Raw genomic sequence first — 20,131 nt, 5'->3', positions numbered from 1 at the left:
CGATGGAAGCATGCGCAGTAGCGTTTTGAATGCCACAGTCCTGCAATACAGGGTTTTACCACCAGGCGCCTTGGCCTGGATCTTTTCATTGGTGGAAAGTAACTACGTATTTACCATTTTATACCGATCTACAAGCTCACAACGCTTCGCATCGCAACGCGTTGTGAGCTTGTAGATCGGCTATTTAGAAACAGTTTTACTTTTTAACATTTTATTTTTATACTTTAAGTACATTTTGATGCCAATACTTTTGTACTTTTACTCAAGCAAATGTTGAATTCCGGACTTTTGCCTGTAGTAGAGTACTTCTACATTGCAGTATTGATACTTTTACTTAAGTAAAAAAAATTGAGTACTTTTTCCACCACTGGATCCTTTACAGCGCATGCGCGAGCTCCCCACGTTGACCCGGAAGTATATACTTGTATATTGTTGTTAGCAGTTAGCGTATTAGCATGCAGCAGCTCATTGTTCTCACATTTAAAGGGATAATTCACAACAATAAGAACAACAACAATAATAATAATTAGTGATACTTTATGCTCATTATGCACCACGTGACAGACGCTGCGGCCGGTGAGAAGCAGTGTTGCCATGTCCGCTTATTACAAGAGACTTTGGGCTTGTCTTTTCTGTGAAGTTGCTTGTAAATATGTTTTAGCAGTGGTGGAAAAAGTACTGACATTTTTTACTTAAGTAAAAGTATCAATACTGCAATGTAGAAATACTCTGTCACAAGTAAAAGGCCTGTGTTCAAAATATTACTTGAGTAAAAGTACAAAAGTATTGGCGTCAAAATGTACTTTAAAAAGTGCCAAAGTAAAAGTACTAAAATATTTGAAAATAGCAGATATACAAGCCCTGAAACATGACTGTCATACCATGACAGTCATGGTGCCGAGTCCCCCTGGTCTAAAGTTGTGTTCGATTTTTTCACATTGCCATCTCTCACATAAACATAAACGTTCAGATTTCAAATATAAAGTGCTTACCACCGAGCCATGGATGTTACAAGGCGATGCGGACCGCGATGAGTACCCGTATCTCCCGTATTGTTCAATAAAAAGCATTTTAATCCCATCGCCGGCCATTTTCTCCAAATTGTCTCCGATACTTTCAACCATGCGATACTAATGGTTGGGAGGTGTATTGCACTCTGATACATTACAAAACAAAAATAAAACAAAAAAGAAAATGGCCGGCGATGGAATTAAAATGCTTTTTAGTGAACAATACGGGAGATACGGGTACTCATCGCGGTCCGCATCGCCTTGTAACATCCGTGGCTCGGTGGTAAGCACTTTATATTTGAAATCTGAACGTTTATGTTTATGTGAGAGATGGCAATGTGAAAAAATCGAACACAACTTTAGACCAGGGGGACTCGGCACCATGAGCGTCATGTGAACCATGGCTACAGATATACAAGCTCACAATAGAGCTGCTATTTTCAAATAGCCTATATGCCAGGTACAAAATAGGGCTAAAGTGGTTAACGTATGTTTTATAATATAATACTTCATATCTGCAAAGTAATTAGTAACTAAAGTTTTCAAATGATTAGTGGAGTAAAAGTATAATGTTTGCCTATGAGATGAAGTGGAGTAGAAGTAAAAGTATAGAAAATGGGAAATACTCCAGACAGTAAAGTAAAACAAATCCTCAAACTACACTAAAGTACAGTACTTGAGTAAATTTACTTAGTTACTTTAATCACAAAGCACCCTAAATCCTAATCCGTTACTTAAAGTACCAAAAGTAAAACATACTCATTATGCAGAATGTCCCATTTCACAAGTTTTCAAATTAAAATTAAAATGTATTCCAATCATTTGAAAATAGATCTACAAGCTCACAATGCGTCGCACCGCGACTCATTGTGCCATTCACATTGCGACTCATTGTGAGCTTGCAGATCGGCTACTTTCAAATGGCCGAAATGTATATAGGGCTGTAATGGTTAATGTATGTTTTGTAATAATAATCAAAATATACAAAGTAACTAGTAATTAAAATAATTGTAGTTAAGTAAAAGTACAATATTTGCCTCTGAGATGTAGTGGAGTAAAAGTGAAAGTACTGAAAATTGGAAATACTCCAGTAAAGTAAAAAATACCACTTTTTTGGGGGGGGCTTGTTTCTAAAGTTTACATCCTAATATACAATAGATATGCTACATTTACGCTAAATCTACATTTGTAAATGCAGGTTCAAAGCCACAAGTGCTTATAGCCAATAAAAGACTCATGTTCCATTCACAATTTAGGTGGCATTTCAAAGACTTATTCCTTCATTAATCCAATGCTATAAAGCTGTTTATCCTAGCTTAGAAGTGAAACAAATTACGTGCGTGTCGGGTAATAGTGTCGCCTCAGTGCTTTAACTCCGATCTGTGCTTCTGGGGGTCCCTGGAACCACATTTTTTTAGATGGGGGTCCGCGGCCAAACACATATCATATTGGGGGTCCTTGACATGAAAAAAGTTTGAGAATCACTGATATTATAGCAACAGTTTTTTCAAAAAACTTTTAGGATTTAGAAGACATTTGTACAATCCCCAGAAGCAAATATCTGAGGACCTGTGCGCACATTACCGCACACATACTAGCAACATGCCATTGGTCACGCCTCCACATCGTACGTTCAGTAATAACACCTGATGTTAATTACGACGTGCTTAAAAGGGCCCAAGGCTCAATTAAGGTATTTACGTGTATGTAATAACAGTGAATATGTGAAAAGTGCATTAACGTGATTTGAATATGTATTTTGTGACCTGGAATTGTCATTAATGTACAATGCAGAACTCCACTGAACCTAAGACGGAGATGAATGGAGGTGCAATGTATTGTGATGACATCATGCAAACGCCAGACACATCAGGTAATGTACAACTCAAATTGTTTCTCTCTGTACATGGTGTGTGTGTGTGTGTGTGTGTGTGTGTGTGTGTGTGTGTGTGTGTGTGTGTGTGTGTGTGTGTGTGTGTGTGTGTGTGTGTGTGTGTGTGTGTGTGTGTGTGTGTGTGTGTGACTCTGCGCTCATCTGTTGTGCGTCCTCTGTTGTAGCATCGCGTTTGTCATTAAATATGTAGCCATGTGCATGACATTTGTTACATTTCTGCCTAATAACATATTCAATCAATCAATCAAAAAACACAATAATTGTAATACCAGTATAGAGCCTATATTGGTTCTCTTATTATCACAAATTATTCCAACACATTCTGTTTCACACAAAGCACCCTAAATCCTAATCCGTTACTTAAAGTACCAAAAGTAAAACATACTCATTATGCAGAATGTCCCATTTCACAAGTTTTCAAATGTATTAAAATGTATTAAAATCATTTGAAAATAGCAGATCTACAAGCTCACAATGCGTCGCACCGCAACTCATTGTGACATTGCGACTCATTGTGAGCTTGCAGATCGGCTACTTTCAAATGGCCGAAATGTATATAGGGCTGAAATGGTTAATGTATGTTTTGTAATAATAATCAAAATATACAAAGTAACTAGTAATTAAAATAATTGTAGTGGAGTAAAAGTACAATATTTGCCTCTGAGATGTAGTGGAGTAAAAGTGAAAGTACTGAAAATTGGAAATACTCCAGTAAAGTAAAAAATACCAAAAAATTGTAGCAGACCTTGTATTGAACTGTACTTTCCTGTGCTTTTTTTTTTGCAAACTGCTAATAAAGTATTCAATCAATCGATCCAAAGCCGACGTATACAGGTTTAAAGTGCTCATGTAGCCTAGTCGCTTCTATTGGGCTTGTTTTCATAGACCTGGTTGCTTGTTTCTCTCACAGAATCTGTCGACACTGCCGTCAGACCAAGGCTGCTCCACCGGGGAAGGATGCTGGTGGAAGCCCGCCGGAGAAGACGCCGCCAGGCCCGGCAGGCTGCGCTGCGACGCCCCGCCGCTGACTCCTCCCCCAACTCCACCTCCAGCAGCGACACAGACTCTACACAGCATGGTCAGTCTCTGCTTTGTTACCGCTTGAGCTTGTAGATCTTCTATTTTTGAAATAAACATATTTTAGTTATAGAGGGCAATAATAATGTATTAAGGCATATTTGGCTTATAGATGGGTTTCCGCGCGACGTCATCACAGAGCAGAGTGTGCATTCTGCGCATGCGGGAGGTAGAACGACCCGGAAGTGCCATTCACTCTATTGTTATTTTCGGGATTTAGATAGGCATAATGCTGCTATTATAGGCATAATAGGCATAATGCTGCTATTATATACAGACAGATCCAACTTCCGACAAATCATTTTTATTGAGTAAAGAAGATATTACAAACTGCATCATTTAATCTACTTTCATTAAACCCGGTGAAGACCATTTATTTTATCAATGTACAGTGGCCAGAGATGCTGCGGGTAATAGCGCCCTCTACAGGCTCTTCCCTCCACTGCGCGCGCATCATCCTCTCATGTTTACAAACGGGAAACCCATCTATTAGCCAGGGATCCTTTTAACATCAGTGGTGTAAAACAGTGGTTCTCAACCTTTTCAGGCCGTGACCACCCATAATAATCATATTTGAACTGAGGACCCCCCCCCCCCCCCATAATCATATTTGAACTGGGGACCCTCCCCCCCCAATAATCATATTTGAACTGGGGACCCCCCCCCCCCCCCCCCAAATAATCATATTTGAACTGGGGACCCCCCCAAAATGATCTTATTTGAACTGGGGACCCCCCCAAATAATCAAATTTGAACTGGGGACCCCACCAAAATAATCTTATTTGAACTGGGGACCCCCCCCCAAATAATCAAATTTCAACTGGGGACCCCCCCCCCAAAAAAATAATCTTATTTGAGCTGGGGACCCGCCCAAATAATCAAATTTGAACTGGGGACCCCACCAAAATAATCTTATTTGAACTAGGGACCCCCCTAAATAACCATATTTGAACTGGGGACCCCCCAAAATAATTACATATTAACACATTGAGTGACAAACACGAGAATCCCTTGTGTTCAAATACACCCTTCGAGTGCCATAAACGAGAATTCTCGTGTTTGCAAATTATTTAGAGTTAGAAATATTATTGTTCCAGTCGTTGGACGGGACCCTCGACCATCACGCAGACAACCCTTTGTTTACATCCGGGTCCTTGTCTTGACGTCTACAGCTCTAAACAGATCAGCGTAAACGATAAGAATGCTGGCACTGGATGTACCCTGTTTAAAAAAAACTCTGGCACTTGATGTGTTAACTGGCGACCCACCACCCTGACAAGCACTTTGAATTGTAGGAGTTGAGCCATTACATTTACTTTGACTCGGTTCCACAGATAAATATTGTGAACATAGCCTAGTACTAATTTCACAATGTTTGCCTCTTTCTTATATTATTTGGCAATTTGGCCAATGTTTTACCAGTTGTATAGTATAAAACAATCAAATACTATACTTTTAATGCAGTAATGATGGTCTTTTCATTTCCTTTGTTTTTCTTTAGGTATTAAAAAGGTCTTAAAAGTCCTTCAATTGTCACTTTACTGTCATCTGGGGACCCCCCCACAAATCATGTGGGGACCCACCTGGGAGTCCTGACCCACAGATTGAGAACCACTTGTGTAAAGTAACTAAGACAATTTACTCAATGACTGTACTTAAGTACCATGTTGATGTATTACTTACTTTACTTTTTCTACTCCACTACATCTCGGAGGCAAATATTGTACTTTCACTCCACTACAATTATTGTGGAAGTTTTAGTTACTCGTTACTTTGTACATTTTGATTATTATTACACAACATACATTTAACCACTGCAGCTCTGTATACAGTTCGGCCATTTGAAAATAGCCGATCTACAAGCTCACAATGCGTCGCGATACCATAGTCGTGCAACTTCAACTGAAGCGTGATGAATGACGTGGTATCCGACTATCCAATTGGCACAGACTGGCATACTCGCCGATACGGTTACCAGCATTTTAGGGAGTATATGCAGCTTTTCCGATCGGAACAACTCTGCTGTTTACAAGCAGTGGTGGACAAAGTACTATTGCAACGTGTTGTGAGATTGTAGATCGGCTATTTTCAAATAGCCGACCAGGTATAAAATAGGGCTAAAGTGGTTAATGTATGTATTATAATGTAATAATTTATATCTGCAAAGTAACTAGTAACTAAAGTTTTCAAATAATTGTAGTGGAGTAAAAATACAATATTTGCCTCTGAGATGTAGTGGAGTAAAAGCAAAAGTATAGACTTTTCTGTAATTGGAAAAACTCCAGTAATACGATACGATACGATAATACTTTATTGTCAGTTCACACTGAAATTTGTCTTTTGTCTTGACAAAATACATACATAAAGACATACAAAGACAAGAGCAATGTCCACCTCTCAGCCTACCCCAAGTCTACAACTCCTGATTAAGCCTCAGTGTCGTCTGATGGACAAAGGACCTCTTCAGTTTGACCTTATTGTATGTAGGAACACTGTATGGATCAGTAAAGTAAAAGGACCTCAAAATTGTAAGTGTTTTAAGTACAGTACTTGAGTAAATGTACTTAGTTACTTTACACCACTGTTTACGAGCCAGTTTGCTGTGGTGTGATCTGTCTAGGGCCTGCAGCCTGTGAGAAGAGCGCGAGGCATCTGGACCCGACTCGCGCCGAAACCAAGGAAGAGGCAACGCCACTGCAAGAGGAAAACACTGTAAAAGCAGCGGATGGAAGCCAGGTTTGTCCATGTTTTGATTAACCCATCCAGACCGGGAACGCATCGGTGTCATTTTTAGATTTCTTTGGCTATTCAAGAAATAGCAGATCTTCAAGCTCATAGCGCTACGAGCTTGTAGATCTGCTATTTTAGAAACATCTTGAAAATGTGTAGATATATTTGAAGATATATTTTGTAACATCTGTAACTCAAATCTTTGCTTCTGGGGGATTATACAAATGTCTTCTAAATCCTAACTAAAATTTAACTTATGTGGCTGTGTATCAGTGGTGCTCAAACTTCTTCATGTCAAGGACCCCCAAAATTATATGTATTTGGCCGCGGACCCCCCATCTGAAAACATTTTATTTCCAGGGACCCCCCAGAAGCAAAGATTTTAGTTAAAGATGTTCGCTTGAAAATATACATATTATATTCAAAGATTTTCACTATTTAAAAAAAAAATGCAGATATACAAGCTCATAGTGCGGCACCGAGTGCCGTGCTATGAGCTTGTAGATCTGTTCTTTGTTTCTTTTTGAATAACCAAAGAAATCTTAAAATGACACCGATGCGTTCCCGGTTTTAAAAGAAATATGCCAGTGGTTCAACTTCTCAAACGTTTTTGGCCCGGGGCACCCCTGTAAATAACTTTTTCATCCATGGCACCCCATTACATTGGTACTTTATATCACCTTACATTTACATTTGTCGTATTTACGGCGCATAAATATGTACATCTTTCACCCTAATATACAGTATGTTACGAGGAAAGCTTTAGAGAATATCCGTTTCCACTAGGACAAGTTGAAAATAAAAAAATAGCTGTTCCACAAGCTGACAACGCGTTGCAACAGTTTTGGGTTGTGTAGTTACCTTGCCATGATGTAACAACAAAGGTGGGCAAGAAATCAAGGAAGAAATCATACCCGGGGATGTGCGCAGTCAAAGTATTTCAGACTTTTAGTTATGTATGGGCAGGGCCTGTGTTTCCTCTAGGTGTCTTTGAGATTGACAGGAGTAGAGCTTAAGACTTCTGCCCGAGCCCGTCGGAACCCGCGTGCCGAATTTTTCACATATTTGTTGGGCTTTGGGCCGGGCTCGGGCAGTACATTTAATAGGCTACATTTACAATAGCAGCGCAGCCTAATAGCCTTTTATATTACGAGCCTAGGACCCAGGACCCAGCTGCCGTCTGTCTGCAGCCCGCGAAGCAGACAGACAGACAGCCACTGAGACAGAGACAGTGTTGGAGCCACAGTAAATAAAGTTAACCGCCTTCGTCAACAGTCTTTCGGGAGGCTAAGTGTTTTCATTTCCCCCTTAAGCCGCTTGTTTTGATAAATTAGATAGATTCCGTTGCGGCCAGCAGCATTGCATGATGAAGCATACGTTGAATGAATCCAACAGGATAAAGTAAACGTTAAAATCACGTCTTTATGCAGTGCTGCAGGCAGCAGCTGTCAGTCTGTCATTAATGAATCGGCACACCTCCTCACATCTACAATATAAAAAACTTTATATTAAGTTTTTGCAAATGCACCCGTGGAGTGCCATAAACTCGTTTTAAGACCCAAAAAAAGGGCCTTTGTCTGGCTGTGCCGGGTCGGGCTAAAATTTCTAGGCCCAATTAAAGTTGTAGACAGGAGTCCAGGCAAAACATTGTGACTTTGGCCTGTCACAATTATGACATAATCGCTGAATCGCAGATCATAAATGATCATAAAAAATAGTGGAAATAGCCGATCTACGAAGTAGATGCGTCATTAACTATGTCAGTCATTTCTTTGTATATACTTAAGATGGATCTTCTTTGTCGTAACATCCATGTATGATGTATTAAAAGAGTAATTTATATATTGCTTGACAGTGTTGCTTGCTTGACCAAAAGAACCAATCCACAAGCTAACATGTTGCTTTAATCGTGATGATCCTGATCAGCGTTGGTTTGCTTCAATGTTGACTTTTGCATTTTTAACTTCTTATAACTTATAGTTTTTCACTGCATTCTATTTCTATTTAATTGATATATTTTTCATCATGCTTCTTTCACTGACAAATCTGTATGAATGTATGGCAACTGGAGCTGTTGAACAGAACACATTTCCTTCGGGATTAAGAAAGTATCTATCTATCTCTCTATCTATCTCGCTCTATCTCTCTCCGAGGGTTGGGATCCTTTAGGATTGTGACGATTACGGTTCCTTAACGATTCCCTCTTAACTGTCCGATTCCTGAACGGTTCCTTTTAACGATCGTCGATTTCTGTATATTAAAACAAATATTTACATACATTTTGACCTTCATAAACACAAATTCATTCATACATACAGCATTGCATACATATTATTGTTGTGGCTCTCAAAGTGAGGTCCATGGACCCCCTGGCTGCCAAATGGACCGTTAACAAGTAGAGCCCGACCGATACATCGGTGAGCTCGGTCAATTTGGACCCCGATGTCAATATCGGTCATTATTTCCCCCGATGTTCCGATGTTTTTGTCATTAATATTTTCACTGATTGTGCACTTGCTGCGCAGCTGCGGTAAAGGTGTTTATATTTATGTATGTGAAATCCACAGATTCCTAGTTTTTCTCAACAATCTCTCAATAATACTGAGTGATATTAAAGTTATCTACCACTACAATGCCTTCCAGAGAGACCTATGAGCTCAATTAACTAATAAATGATATGAATGACTCGACGCGAGGCTCGTTGTTAATTTATGGATCATGCAACGGTTAGGTATATATATTTATATATATATATATATATATATATATATATATATATATATCAGAGGTCGCGTTAGTCCGATAATTGCCAGTTTTGACCGATTTTTTTATGACAAAGACCGGAAAAAAATTATCTCTTCGGACATCCTGACCGGTTGATAATGACACGGCAGTTCATTAATTATCACCGCAAATCAGGCACATTTCAAATCCTCTTTGCTCTCTCTCTCTCTCTCTCTCTCTCTCTCTCTCTCTCTCTCTCTCTTTCTCTCTCTCTCTCTCTCTCTCTCTTTCTTTCTTTCTCTCTCTCTCTCTTAACAGCGTGCGTGTGTTTCTGGGAGAGAGAGAGGTAGAAAGAAAGAGTGCGTCACACGCTGTTAATTTACACCTATTTCCTGTTAACTCATTCACTGCCAGAACTTTATTTTTTTTGCGTTTGCCCACTGCCAGAGATTTTTCATTGAAAAAAAAAAGTACTCAGGAGCCGAGATACAAAATGTTTAAGTTTTAAGTTAACAAGGAAGTGGATGGGAGTCTAGATCTTCAAAAAATCATATCTCCTTGGTCTTTGGGTTAAAAATAAATGAAGAAAGATTTTTCTTTTTTTTTTATTTATTAAAAGTCGTTTTAGTCGTTCTTGGCAGAGGGGGTTAAAGGACAGAAGTCGTTTTAGTCGTTCTAGGCAGGGAATGAGTTCATAATAACCAGTGTAAAATGTGCTGCATAGGGCGGTAAATGGGAGACACTTTATTGTGAAGGTACAACAGGAAGAAGAGAGTTGTTATTGTTGCTGCGTAGTTGTTGCTGCTGCTGCGTAGACCGCGGTCCGGTTACAAGTTACATTACATAAAGTTGTGTATTTAACAGTCAGTCACACACAAGTTGTATCATTACGAGTTAGAATATGTCACAGATATAGGCTACTACAAGGGCACTTGTGAGTAAAGTTGGCAAGTTGCCCTACAGTTTAACAACAGTGCAGGGTGAATATGAAATATCCAACACTGTAAATACTCTCCACAACAGCTATAGGCTACTGCATCCAGGTGAAACACGACGTTAATCATAATCGTGGACCTATTTTTAACTCTATATGAGGGGGACGCGTTAAAACGTTAACACTTTGAACTGAATAGCTCTATGAGGAGACGACAAGATTCTCACAACTCATCAACTTTCCCACGGCTGTCCCAACTAGACGCACGGAGGGCATCCACTGCCTAACTATACAGTATAACCTCCCGTGAGTGAGTAGTGGTCTATCATTTATTGCCCTAACAGGTCAGCTGAGCCACGTTATGAAGGATTCATCTGAAATGCCCAATGTTGTGCAGTGCCCTTTGATTAGAAAATGTGTTCAAACGCAATTGATTATTGAGAAACCATTACGCACGCAGTGACGCAGCATGCGCAAATGGTAATGAAGGTAATTAATGTATTTGTGTAAGATGACCCTGCTATATAAAATGTGTATATTATGATGGTTCATGTTCAAATAGCTCAATCCAAAATATAATGCTGTAGGCCTAAGTGTTAGGCTGTATTTACGCACCTGCTTGTCATTAATGCATAAAAATAATTATGACCGTTATTTTTGTCAGATGTCCGATAAATTTGAATCCTTCCGGACATTGGGACCGGCAGATTAAAATCCTAGCGCGACCCCTGATATATATATATATATATATATACATAGCAGATTTTTATGGGCATACTACAATCTTCTAAGATACTTGTATATCATCAAAGAAATGTATATATATATACATCTGTCAGAGACGTTAAATTAACATCCCAACGCCATTTCTGAGCGGAGGAGGTGGTGCTACGCAGTCCCACGGTGAATACCAAAATGCTCGCCCCTATGTTTTGTAATAATAATCAAAATATTCAAAGTAACTAAAGTTTTCAAATAATTGTAGTGGAGTAAAAGTATAATATTTTCCTCTGAGATGTAGTTGAGTAGAAGTAAAAGTAAATAAATCTGGCATCGGTCGGGCTCTATTAACAAGTGTAACTCTGAGAGTGTACAAATGGAACCAAAACGGACCTGTAAGGTTTCTATTTGGTTCCATTTGTACACTCAGACTTACGCTCCACATGTCCCAGACTCTTCTCCCTTCTGGCTCCTAAACTGTGGAACGAACTCCCCGTTAGAACTGCAGACTCCAGTTAGAAATGCAGACTGCAGTTAGAACTGCAGACTCACTCCCAATCTTCCGCCGTAGTCTGAAGACTCACCTCTTCAGACTCACCTCTTCAGACTCACCTCTTCAGACTCCACCTCAGCCCGTAGCACTTGACCTAGCCTTGACGACCTTGCAGACTTATGCAAAGTTAAAATGTAATTTAGATAGCATGTTATGTAGACAGATGGCAGTTTCATTTGTTGACCTGGCATCCTATAGTTTGTAGTTTCAACAGATTTTTTTTGTTTTGTTGATATTATACTGTTTTAGACTGATGATAGGTTCTTGCCTAAATTGAAAATTCTAAATAGGGATCTTTGAAAAAATAAATAAAAATAAGTTAAAAGCACAGCTTAAAAAAAAAAAAAACGAAAAAGTTTGAGAACTACTGATTTAGAAGGCTACAACGGCAACGATTACCATCACAATATAGAGCTTATTTTTAACCCCCAAAAAAACTCCCTTCCAGGACGAGCGTGCTGCCAAGGAGCCAGCGATGCGGTGCGAGGAGTGCCTGAGCAGCCACGCCACCGGGACCACCCTGTGTGCGTGTGTGCACTGGAGGGCCGAAATCCATCGACTGCTGGAAGAGAACGCCTGCCAAACGCTGGCCGACGGTAGGGACGGGACGGTAAATCCTTATTATCGTTAATCGTGATTAACCCAATAAGACTGGGGAACGCATCTGTGTCATTTTAAGATTTCTTTGGCTATTCAAAAATAGCAGATATACAAGCTCATAGTGCGGCACCGAGCTTGTAGATCTGCATTTTTTTGGAAAAATCTGGAAAAGTTGTGCAAATCTTTGAATATATATATTTTTAAAGACAACATTTTTAACTGAAATCTTTGCTGAAAACTTATGTTGCTATAATATCAATGGTTCTCAAACTTTTTTCATGTCAAGGACCAGCCAAAATGAAATGTATTTGGCCGTGGACCCCCATCTCAAAATATTTTGTTCCAGGGACCCCCCAGAAGCAAAGGTTTGAATTAAAAAGGTGTATATATATATATATACATTCAAAGATTTACACACATTGGGCCTCATGCAGCAACCATTCTTAACTCTCTCAGTGCCAATGAAATAAAATATGTTCATACTGTGCCAGTAAAAAAAAGTTTTTAAAGTTTTTAAAAAAGTGCTTAGGAAGCGAGATACAGCCTTTTTCAGTTATAAGTTAAACAAGGAGTGGATGGAGCTGCAAATCTTCAGATGATGATATCTTGGGTTCTGAACATTTTTATTTTTTATTTTTTTAAACTCGGGATAACTCGTTCTGGCACTGAGGGCATTCAGAAAAAACTCGGGATAACTCCTGGCTTGGCACTGAGAGAGTTAAGAAGACATTTCTTCTTAAACCCACTTAAGAAGATTTTGAGAAAATGTTGGTATACTCCAATGTTTTCTTAGCTGTGATCTGTTCTTAGGTAAGAACAGAATCTACAGACACTGAAGAGCACTCTTAGGGTGGCCTTTGAGTTCTTAAGTGTGACATGTTCGTGCAAAAATTAATTATTCTCGAAGTTTCTTCAATTCTACGGTTGTATAATATAGGATTTAAATTACAATAATATTTTTTATCATATCTTTAGAGCAGTGGATCTCAACGTGTGGTTCACAACGCGTCCCATTACTGGCCATTTTCGAAACATTTAGATAAATCTTGAAAATGTATTCAAGATTTATTATTGAAATAATTTGCTGTTCACCTCAGAAGTACCTCCACAGAACTATTGATTTATTTATTTTTATGTTTGGAGTCTGGCATTCTCATACCCTGAAGAAGGCATTTGTGCCGAAACGTTGGTAACTTTTACTCTGCGTCCTATAATAAATTTGCACTTTGGTTATAACGGTGTGTGCGGCCACTTTTTGTCTTTTGACAATTTACCTTTCGATTTTTCTGCCGTGAGCCAGCACCACTATAAGGATCTGGTGTGCGTAGCATCTTTGTGCACAGGAGTCTGGTGTTCAACCATCTTTAGACTTTAGTTTAGGTATTCTTTACTTCATTCTCACAACTTTAATTCTGTGTGTGATTTCCTGTGATTTCTGTGTGCAGCAATCACACACAGGTGTGACTGCAGGCAGAGCCATGCAGTCATGCCTTATATGGGGATTGGTGGGGCGGCTCCATATGGTAATTAGGATTAACTGGCACACCGCTTCAAGTTACGAGGATTGGGATTCATCATCATAAGAACATATTACGAACAATTCTGCCTTTTAAGAATGTTTCATGAATCTGACTCGACTTCTCTTAGGAATTCACTTAGGAAGAAATGTAAGAGGAAACATTAGGAACTTATTGCTGCATGAGGCCCAATGTCACCGTTTTTCCAAAAATTGCAGATCTACAAGTTATTTTTGAATTTTTTGAATTTTAATAGCCAAATAAATCTTAAAATGACACACAGATGCGTTCCCGGTCTTAAAGGGTTAAAAAAAAGAATGCTCGCAATAATCGTATCACAGAGATTCTAATTTATGGTGAAATTGTCCTCTCTCATACACTACTAGGATGAATTAGCTTTTGTTGAGCTGCAAATTCAGTACCACTTAAACCTTATAAAGCGGACCTGAGTGCATTTGGTACGCTCTTATTTCTCTCTACACAAATCGATTCGCCCAAAAATAACTGATCTACAAGCTCACAACACGTTGCAACGCAAGGTGTTGTGAGCTTGTAGATCGGCTATTTTGGGCTAAAGTTCCCCCAGAATAGAGTCGTTAACAAAAGTGGCATTTTTACGCATATTGTGAGTGTCGCGATAATACCGTTAATCGCAATTATTTTCGCCACATTAATCGTGACATGTCATTTTCATATGGTCCCATCCCTAGCTGACGGCGACAGGCCCAAGACGCTGGACGAACACTTCTTCAAAGGCAACGACGCCAAAGTCAAATACTACACCGGCCTTCCCAGCCTGTCGCTGGTCACGGCCGTTCTCGCCCGGATCCAGCCCTTTCTGTCCAAGAAATCGAACCCGTCGTTGAGCGACTTCCAGACGCTCCTCCTGACGCTTGTGCGCCTGAGGCTGAACATGACGGTCGACCGCTTGGCTCGCCTCTTCGACGTCGGCCCGGGGACCGTCGACAGAACGGTCGGCGCCACCGTGAGCGCTTTGCACGCACGACTTCACCCGCTGGTCCACTGGCCCAGCCGCAAGGCCTCGCAGAGGAGCGCGCCCCCGACGTTTGCCAAGGCCTTCGGGAGTCAGCGCGTCACCGTAATCGTGGACTGTTTCGAATTGCCGGCGCAGCTACAGGGACAGAGGCTGAAGGCACACAGTGGTGCCAGGAAAACGGACCCTACATTTTCCTGCCCGAAACGCAACAGAAGCGCTAAGTACCTTGTCGGCGTCACGCCACAGGGGACGATCTCGTTCGTTACCAAGGGATGGAAAGGTCACGGAGAAGCCATCATCGACAGGTACACAGCGGTGGACAGTAACTTGGTGCATTTACTTGAGTACTGTACTTACTTCTTCTTCCAAACACATGACTTTCACTCCGCTACATGAAATATTGTACTTTTGACTACATATCAAAGGACTCTTGGTACCCAAACTTACAAATATTCTGCATTAACAAAAAAGTGGTGAAAATGACAGCTCTAGATCTACTATTTTCACTTAACCCATTCAATCCGGGACCAAGTGCCGCGCTATGAGCTCTATTTTTTTTAAATCGTGAAAATGTGTGCAAATTTAAATGTATATATATTTTTAAAGTGAACATTTGTAAAATATTTTTGTTCCAGGGACCCCCCCCAGAAGCAAAGATTTGAGTTACAAATGTTCGCTTTAAAAAATGTATTAAAAGATTTGCACAAATGTTCATGATTATTCAAAAATAGCAGATCTATAAGCTCATAGAAGAGCTTGTAGATCTGCTATTTTTGAACAGCCAAAGAAATATAAAATGACAGAGATGCGTCCCCGGATTAAATGGGTACATTTAGAAACTTTCAAGTTGATATAAAAATTAAAAAAACCGAAAACGTACTCAGTAATTTGTACTTTTGAATACTTGGGAGTATTTACTCACGTATATGTGTACACATTTTGTCCGCCACTGACAGGTACATGGCGGAGAACTGTGGCATTCTGGACAGACTGTGGCCCGGTGACTTGGTGCTGGCCCGGCGTGGCTTCCGCATCGGCGACGATGGTGGCAGCCACCAAGGGGTGATGATGATGTGCGGCGAGGTGAGACAGCGCCGCTGCCTGGACGCTGTCTGGACTGGAGAAACAGACACACACGCCAACCTCTGGGTCCACGTGGACAGAGTGGTCAGTACTCTGCACAACAAGTACACCATACTAACGGGCACAATCCCTTCCGCCATGTTTCTTCCGTGCGAGGGCGAGGATGACGACACGGACACGCCCTTCCTGGACAAGCTGGTGGTGGTGTGCTGTGCGCTCGCCAACCTGTGTGGCAGTGTGGTGGTGCAACACAAGTGGCTGCTGCACCACTATGGCTAAAATGTGCTTACAAGCTCGTAGCACGGCACCCAGTGCCACCCTACGAGCTTGTAGATCTGCTATTTTTGAAAAATCGTGAAAATGTGTGCAAATCTTGAATATATATATCTTGAATATATGTTTTTTAAAGCGAAAATTTTTATTTCAAATATTTGCTTCTGGGGATTCTACAAATGTCTTGTAAATCCTAAAAAGTTTTTTGAAAAAAATCAGTGGTTCACAAACCTTTTTCACGTCAAGAACCCCCAAAATGATATGTATTTGGTCGCGGACCTCCATCTCAAAATGTTGTTCCAGGGACCCCCCAGAAGCAAAGATTTTAGTTAAAAATTTTGTATTCAAAGATTTGCACACATTTTCACGATTCTTCAAAAATAGCAGATGTACAAGCTCGTAGCGTGGCACTCGGTGCTGCGCTATGAGCTTGTAGATCTGCTATTTTTGAATAGCCAAAGAAATCTTAAAATGACACAGATGCGTTCCCGGTTTGAATGGATTATTGTTTAGCTGTAAATTACATGAGCCAGGTGCTCTTTGATTAGACAGCGGTCTGCTATAGGTCATTATTAAAAAAATAACAGACCGCTGGATTCAGTCATTGACCAATCAAAATCAAGCATTCAACAAAGCCGTGTAATAATGACTGTTAAAGGGATATGGTTCAAACTCCAAAAAGGAACATTTTTTTTTGTGCTTTTTAGCCCTTTTTCTCCTCAATTTAGCCGTTATGGCAATTCACTGTTGTCACTGCTGTTGTACTCTACTGACTCACCTGCCAGTGAGGAGCCCCCACCGGGAGGACGTAGAGCCCTCGTCCTACTCCTCCCGCCCAACACTCCCTGCTGACAGGTGCCGCCCTCAGCCCGTAGGATTACATTTTCTTTAAAGATGTTTTTGTCACATTCCTGATAAAAAAATATTTTTTTCGTAAATCAATGCCCTACAGTTTCACACAGAAGCAGCAACACCTGCGGTTCTACAAGCTCAGAACACGACACGTTTTGAGCTTGCATTATATCGTCAAATTGATTTTGCTGCTTTTGAATTTGAATCCTGAAAGGTTTTGGACGTTTCTACCCGACAGCAACGATATTTAAAACTATCGCTTATATCCTAACCCTGGACAGTAGTCCTCCCTGGATTACTCTGTGAGAGTTTGTAAGTTCATACATTATCATCTTTGATACGGTTTTGCCTTGGCCTCCTACTTTGGATCAGAAATGGGACGAAAAATCGCATTTTGGGGGGTGAACTATGCCTTTAGTTTTACTCTGAGGTGCAGACCTGTAAGGGTCCATTTGTTTCCATTTGTACTACTATTGCTCACTTGATGTTTCCTAAATGTGGTTTACGTGACAATTTTGTATGCATTACTGCATTAGGCCATGGACCCCAATTGATACAGTTTGTTTTATCTCTGGGACCCCAATCACAAACACTGGACAATCATCATTTGTTCATTTAACTGTGAGAACGTATTTTCTTCTGCTTTTGAAACCTTTTTGAAACATTTTGAGGGATAAAAGCAAGTTATGGTTTTGTGCAACATGTTTAAAGGAATACTTCACCGAAAAACAAATAATTGGAGATTTAGTTTGCCAATAATCCAATATTTGAAGTTAATAAGAGACCAATCTTAACAAGAGCAAAACCATATTTAACCCATTTAGAGACCTGAAGCCGATTTTTAAAAACCCCTTCTAAATCCCAACCTAAGTTTTCAGAATGTGTGTGTGTGTGTGTGTGTGTGTGTGTGTGTGTGTGTGTGTGTGTGCGCGTGTGCGTGTGCGTGTGCGTGTGCGTGTGCGCGTGTGCGCGCGTGTGTGAAAATTATTTTGTATTCAAACAATTTAAGAACATTTCTGTTGCTATATACACATATACATATAGCAACATCTAAAATGACACAGATGCTTTCCCGGTTTTAAAAGGATCCCTGGCTAATAAGCCAAATATGCCTATTTCTAAAATAAATCAAACATTTAAGGTGTTTTTAATTTTACATTTTAGTTATAGAGGACAATTATAATGTATTAAGGCATATTTGCTTAGGGATCCTTTAAAAGGTATAACAACGTATAGGCTTTACCGGGCTTAATGGGTTCAAAGTTAACGTTCTCTTTGAACCTGAATCCTCAGTGATTACACTGAGAGTTGTTTTGGACTTTATATTATCATTTTATATAGTTTTGTATTGGTCACCTACCACAGCGGACACCACAAATATTGAATTATTGGCTCAGGAATTCGATAAAAACTACCTCCATGAATCATGTCTTTGAAGTATTCCTTTAAAATGTTTATTTCGTCTTTTTAAATGTTTAAAATAGTTTAAAATGTTGGACTACCTCCGAACACAAAGCCTCACGAAACTGAAGAGCAGTTGAAATGATACTGTTTTTATCTGGTTATACTTGTTTTTTTATTACACTAATTCTTCTAGTTTTTAGGATTCATTTATTTAGAATGATACAGTATTATTTTGTTTGCACTATTTGTCATTTTACGAATTTTTGCTTTCTTTAACTAGGAGAAACATAATCTTGTTTATTTATTTATTTCTGAAGCTGCTTGCAGATGGAAAACAAAAGACAAATAAAGCAATCTTGAATCTTTATTTACTATCATTTTAGGCATTTAGCAGACACTCTTAATCCAAGTGAAATTGGGAGTGATGACACAAAGAAATGAGCAGACAGAATTGGAACTGTCACACTATAAAATATAAGCTGATAATTGGGTACCCTGAAATCTGACAACCCGCCTGAAAATGTATTTTTGTGAATGAAAAGTGCATTACAAATACAATTTATTATTATTATTATTATTATTATTATTATTATTATTATTATTATTATTATTATTATTTTCTCTTTATTAAAGAGCTAGATAGTCGGGGAGACCCTTGTTACTGAACAAACACTTGATGATGATTATTATGTTTAATTACTATCATAATGTAGTGTTTAACCTTTTAATAAAAAAACACTTAATAATAACACATTTTCCAACTGTTGACCTTCGCTGACCTTTGAGCTACACTTTAAACTGATGTATCTTAACCCATTAAGACCGGGAACGCATCTGTATCATTTTAGCTGTAACTTATTATTTTATACTTTGGGCTATTCAAAAATCTACAAGCTTGTAGATCATACAAGCTCATATTTTGTGCAAATCTTTGCACACACATTTTGTGCAAATCTTTGAATATATATATTTTAAAGTGAACTTTTCTAACTCAAATCTTTGCTTTTGGGGATTCTACAAATGTCTTCTAAGGGCGCGCTCCCACCAAAACATGGTCGGCTAGCGTTAAACGCAGGTTGTGCGCGGCCACAGTTTTTTGCAGCCAGCGGATTCAAAAAAACGGGAGTGACGCGCCTGTCACTCACTTTCAGGACCCTCCCCGTAGCCCGCACCGCCTTCTGCCTTGAGCACCATGTTGCTTCCTGAGTCTTGGGACGGTCCGCCTTCGACTCACCCGATTGGACAGAGGGGGAAAATCAGCTCCTGCCTCCAGCAGTTTTCTGCTTCAAATGGACAAGTCGTGTAGAGCGGATAAACGTACGGTCTGCGCGACAGGCGGAAAGATCCGCTCTTGCGTGAATCCACGCATTTACATTGACAAAGCATTGGCAGATTCTGCCCCAGAGGTAAAATAAAAGTGCGGTGGGAGCGCGCCCTTAATCCTAACAGTTTTTTGGAGAAAACTTATGTTGTCTCACTTTTTTCATGTCAAGGACCCCCACAATGTGGAACCCCATCTCAAAATATATTGTTCCAGGGACCCCCCCCCCCCCCAGAAGCAAAGATTTGAGTTACAAATGTTCGCTTTAAAAAATATATATTATATTCAAAGATTTGCAAAAATGTTTTAAAAAAATAGCTATCTACAAGCTCATAGCTTGAGCAAGCATGAGCTTGTAGATCTGCTATTTTTGAATAGCCAAATATATCTAAATATTCACAGATTATTTCCCGGTCTATTTCTGGGTTAAAGGAGAACTTCA

The 20,131-nt window shown here is 39.7% G+C and overlaps 1 protein-coding gene across 1 annotated transcript; it reads left to right on the top strand.

The window, feature by feature from the left end:
* The first annotated feature begins 445 nt into the window (after positions 1-445).
* On the top strand, positions 446-18,799 carry LOC308104490 (uncharacterized protein). Its single transcript, XM_080454925.1, has 7 exons — positions 446-576; positions 2,805-2,883; positions 3,815-3,982; positions 6,602-6,717; positions 12,091-12,238; positions 14,470-15,061; positions 15,713-18,799. Exons 2-7 carry the CDS (start codon positions 2,829-2,831, stop codon positions 16,116-16,118), a joined length of 1,485 nt encoding a protein of 494 aa, XP_080311051.1. The 5' UTR covers positions 446-576; positions 2,805-2,828; the 3' UTR covers positions 16,119-18,799.
* The last annotated feature ends 1,332 nt before the right edge of the window (positions 18,800-20,131 follow it).

Source organism: Gymnoscopelus braueri (genome assembly GCF_963280865.1).
Source record: "Gymnoscopelus braueri genome assembly, chromosome: 17".
Lineage (NCBI taxonomy): Eukaryota > Metazoa > Chordata > Actinopteri > Myctophiformes > Myctophidae > Gymnoscopelus > Gymnoscopelus braueri.
The sequence above is the reverse complement of the archived record's forward strand: the minus strand, read 5'-3'. Positions and strand labels throughout refer to the sequence as shown.

Coding starts and splice junctions, on each gene's coding strand:
- LOC308104490 (XM_080454925.1), top strand. CDS start 2,829: ATGAATGGAGGTGCAATGTATTGTGATGACATCATGCAAACGCCAGAC. Junction 6,718..12,090: donor AAGCAGCGGATGGAAGCCAG/GTTTGTCCATGT, acceptor ACTCCCTTCCAG/GACGAGCGTGCTGCCAAGGA. Junction 15,062..15,712: donor GGAGAAGCCATCATCGACAG/GTACACAGCGGT, acceptor CGCCACTGACAG/GTACATGGCGGAGAACTGTG.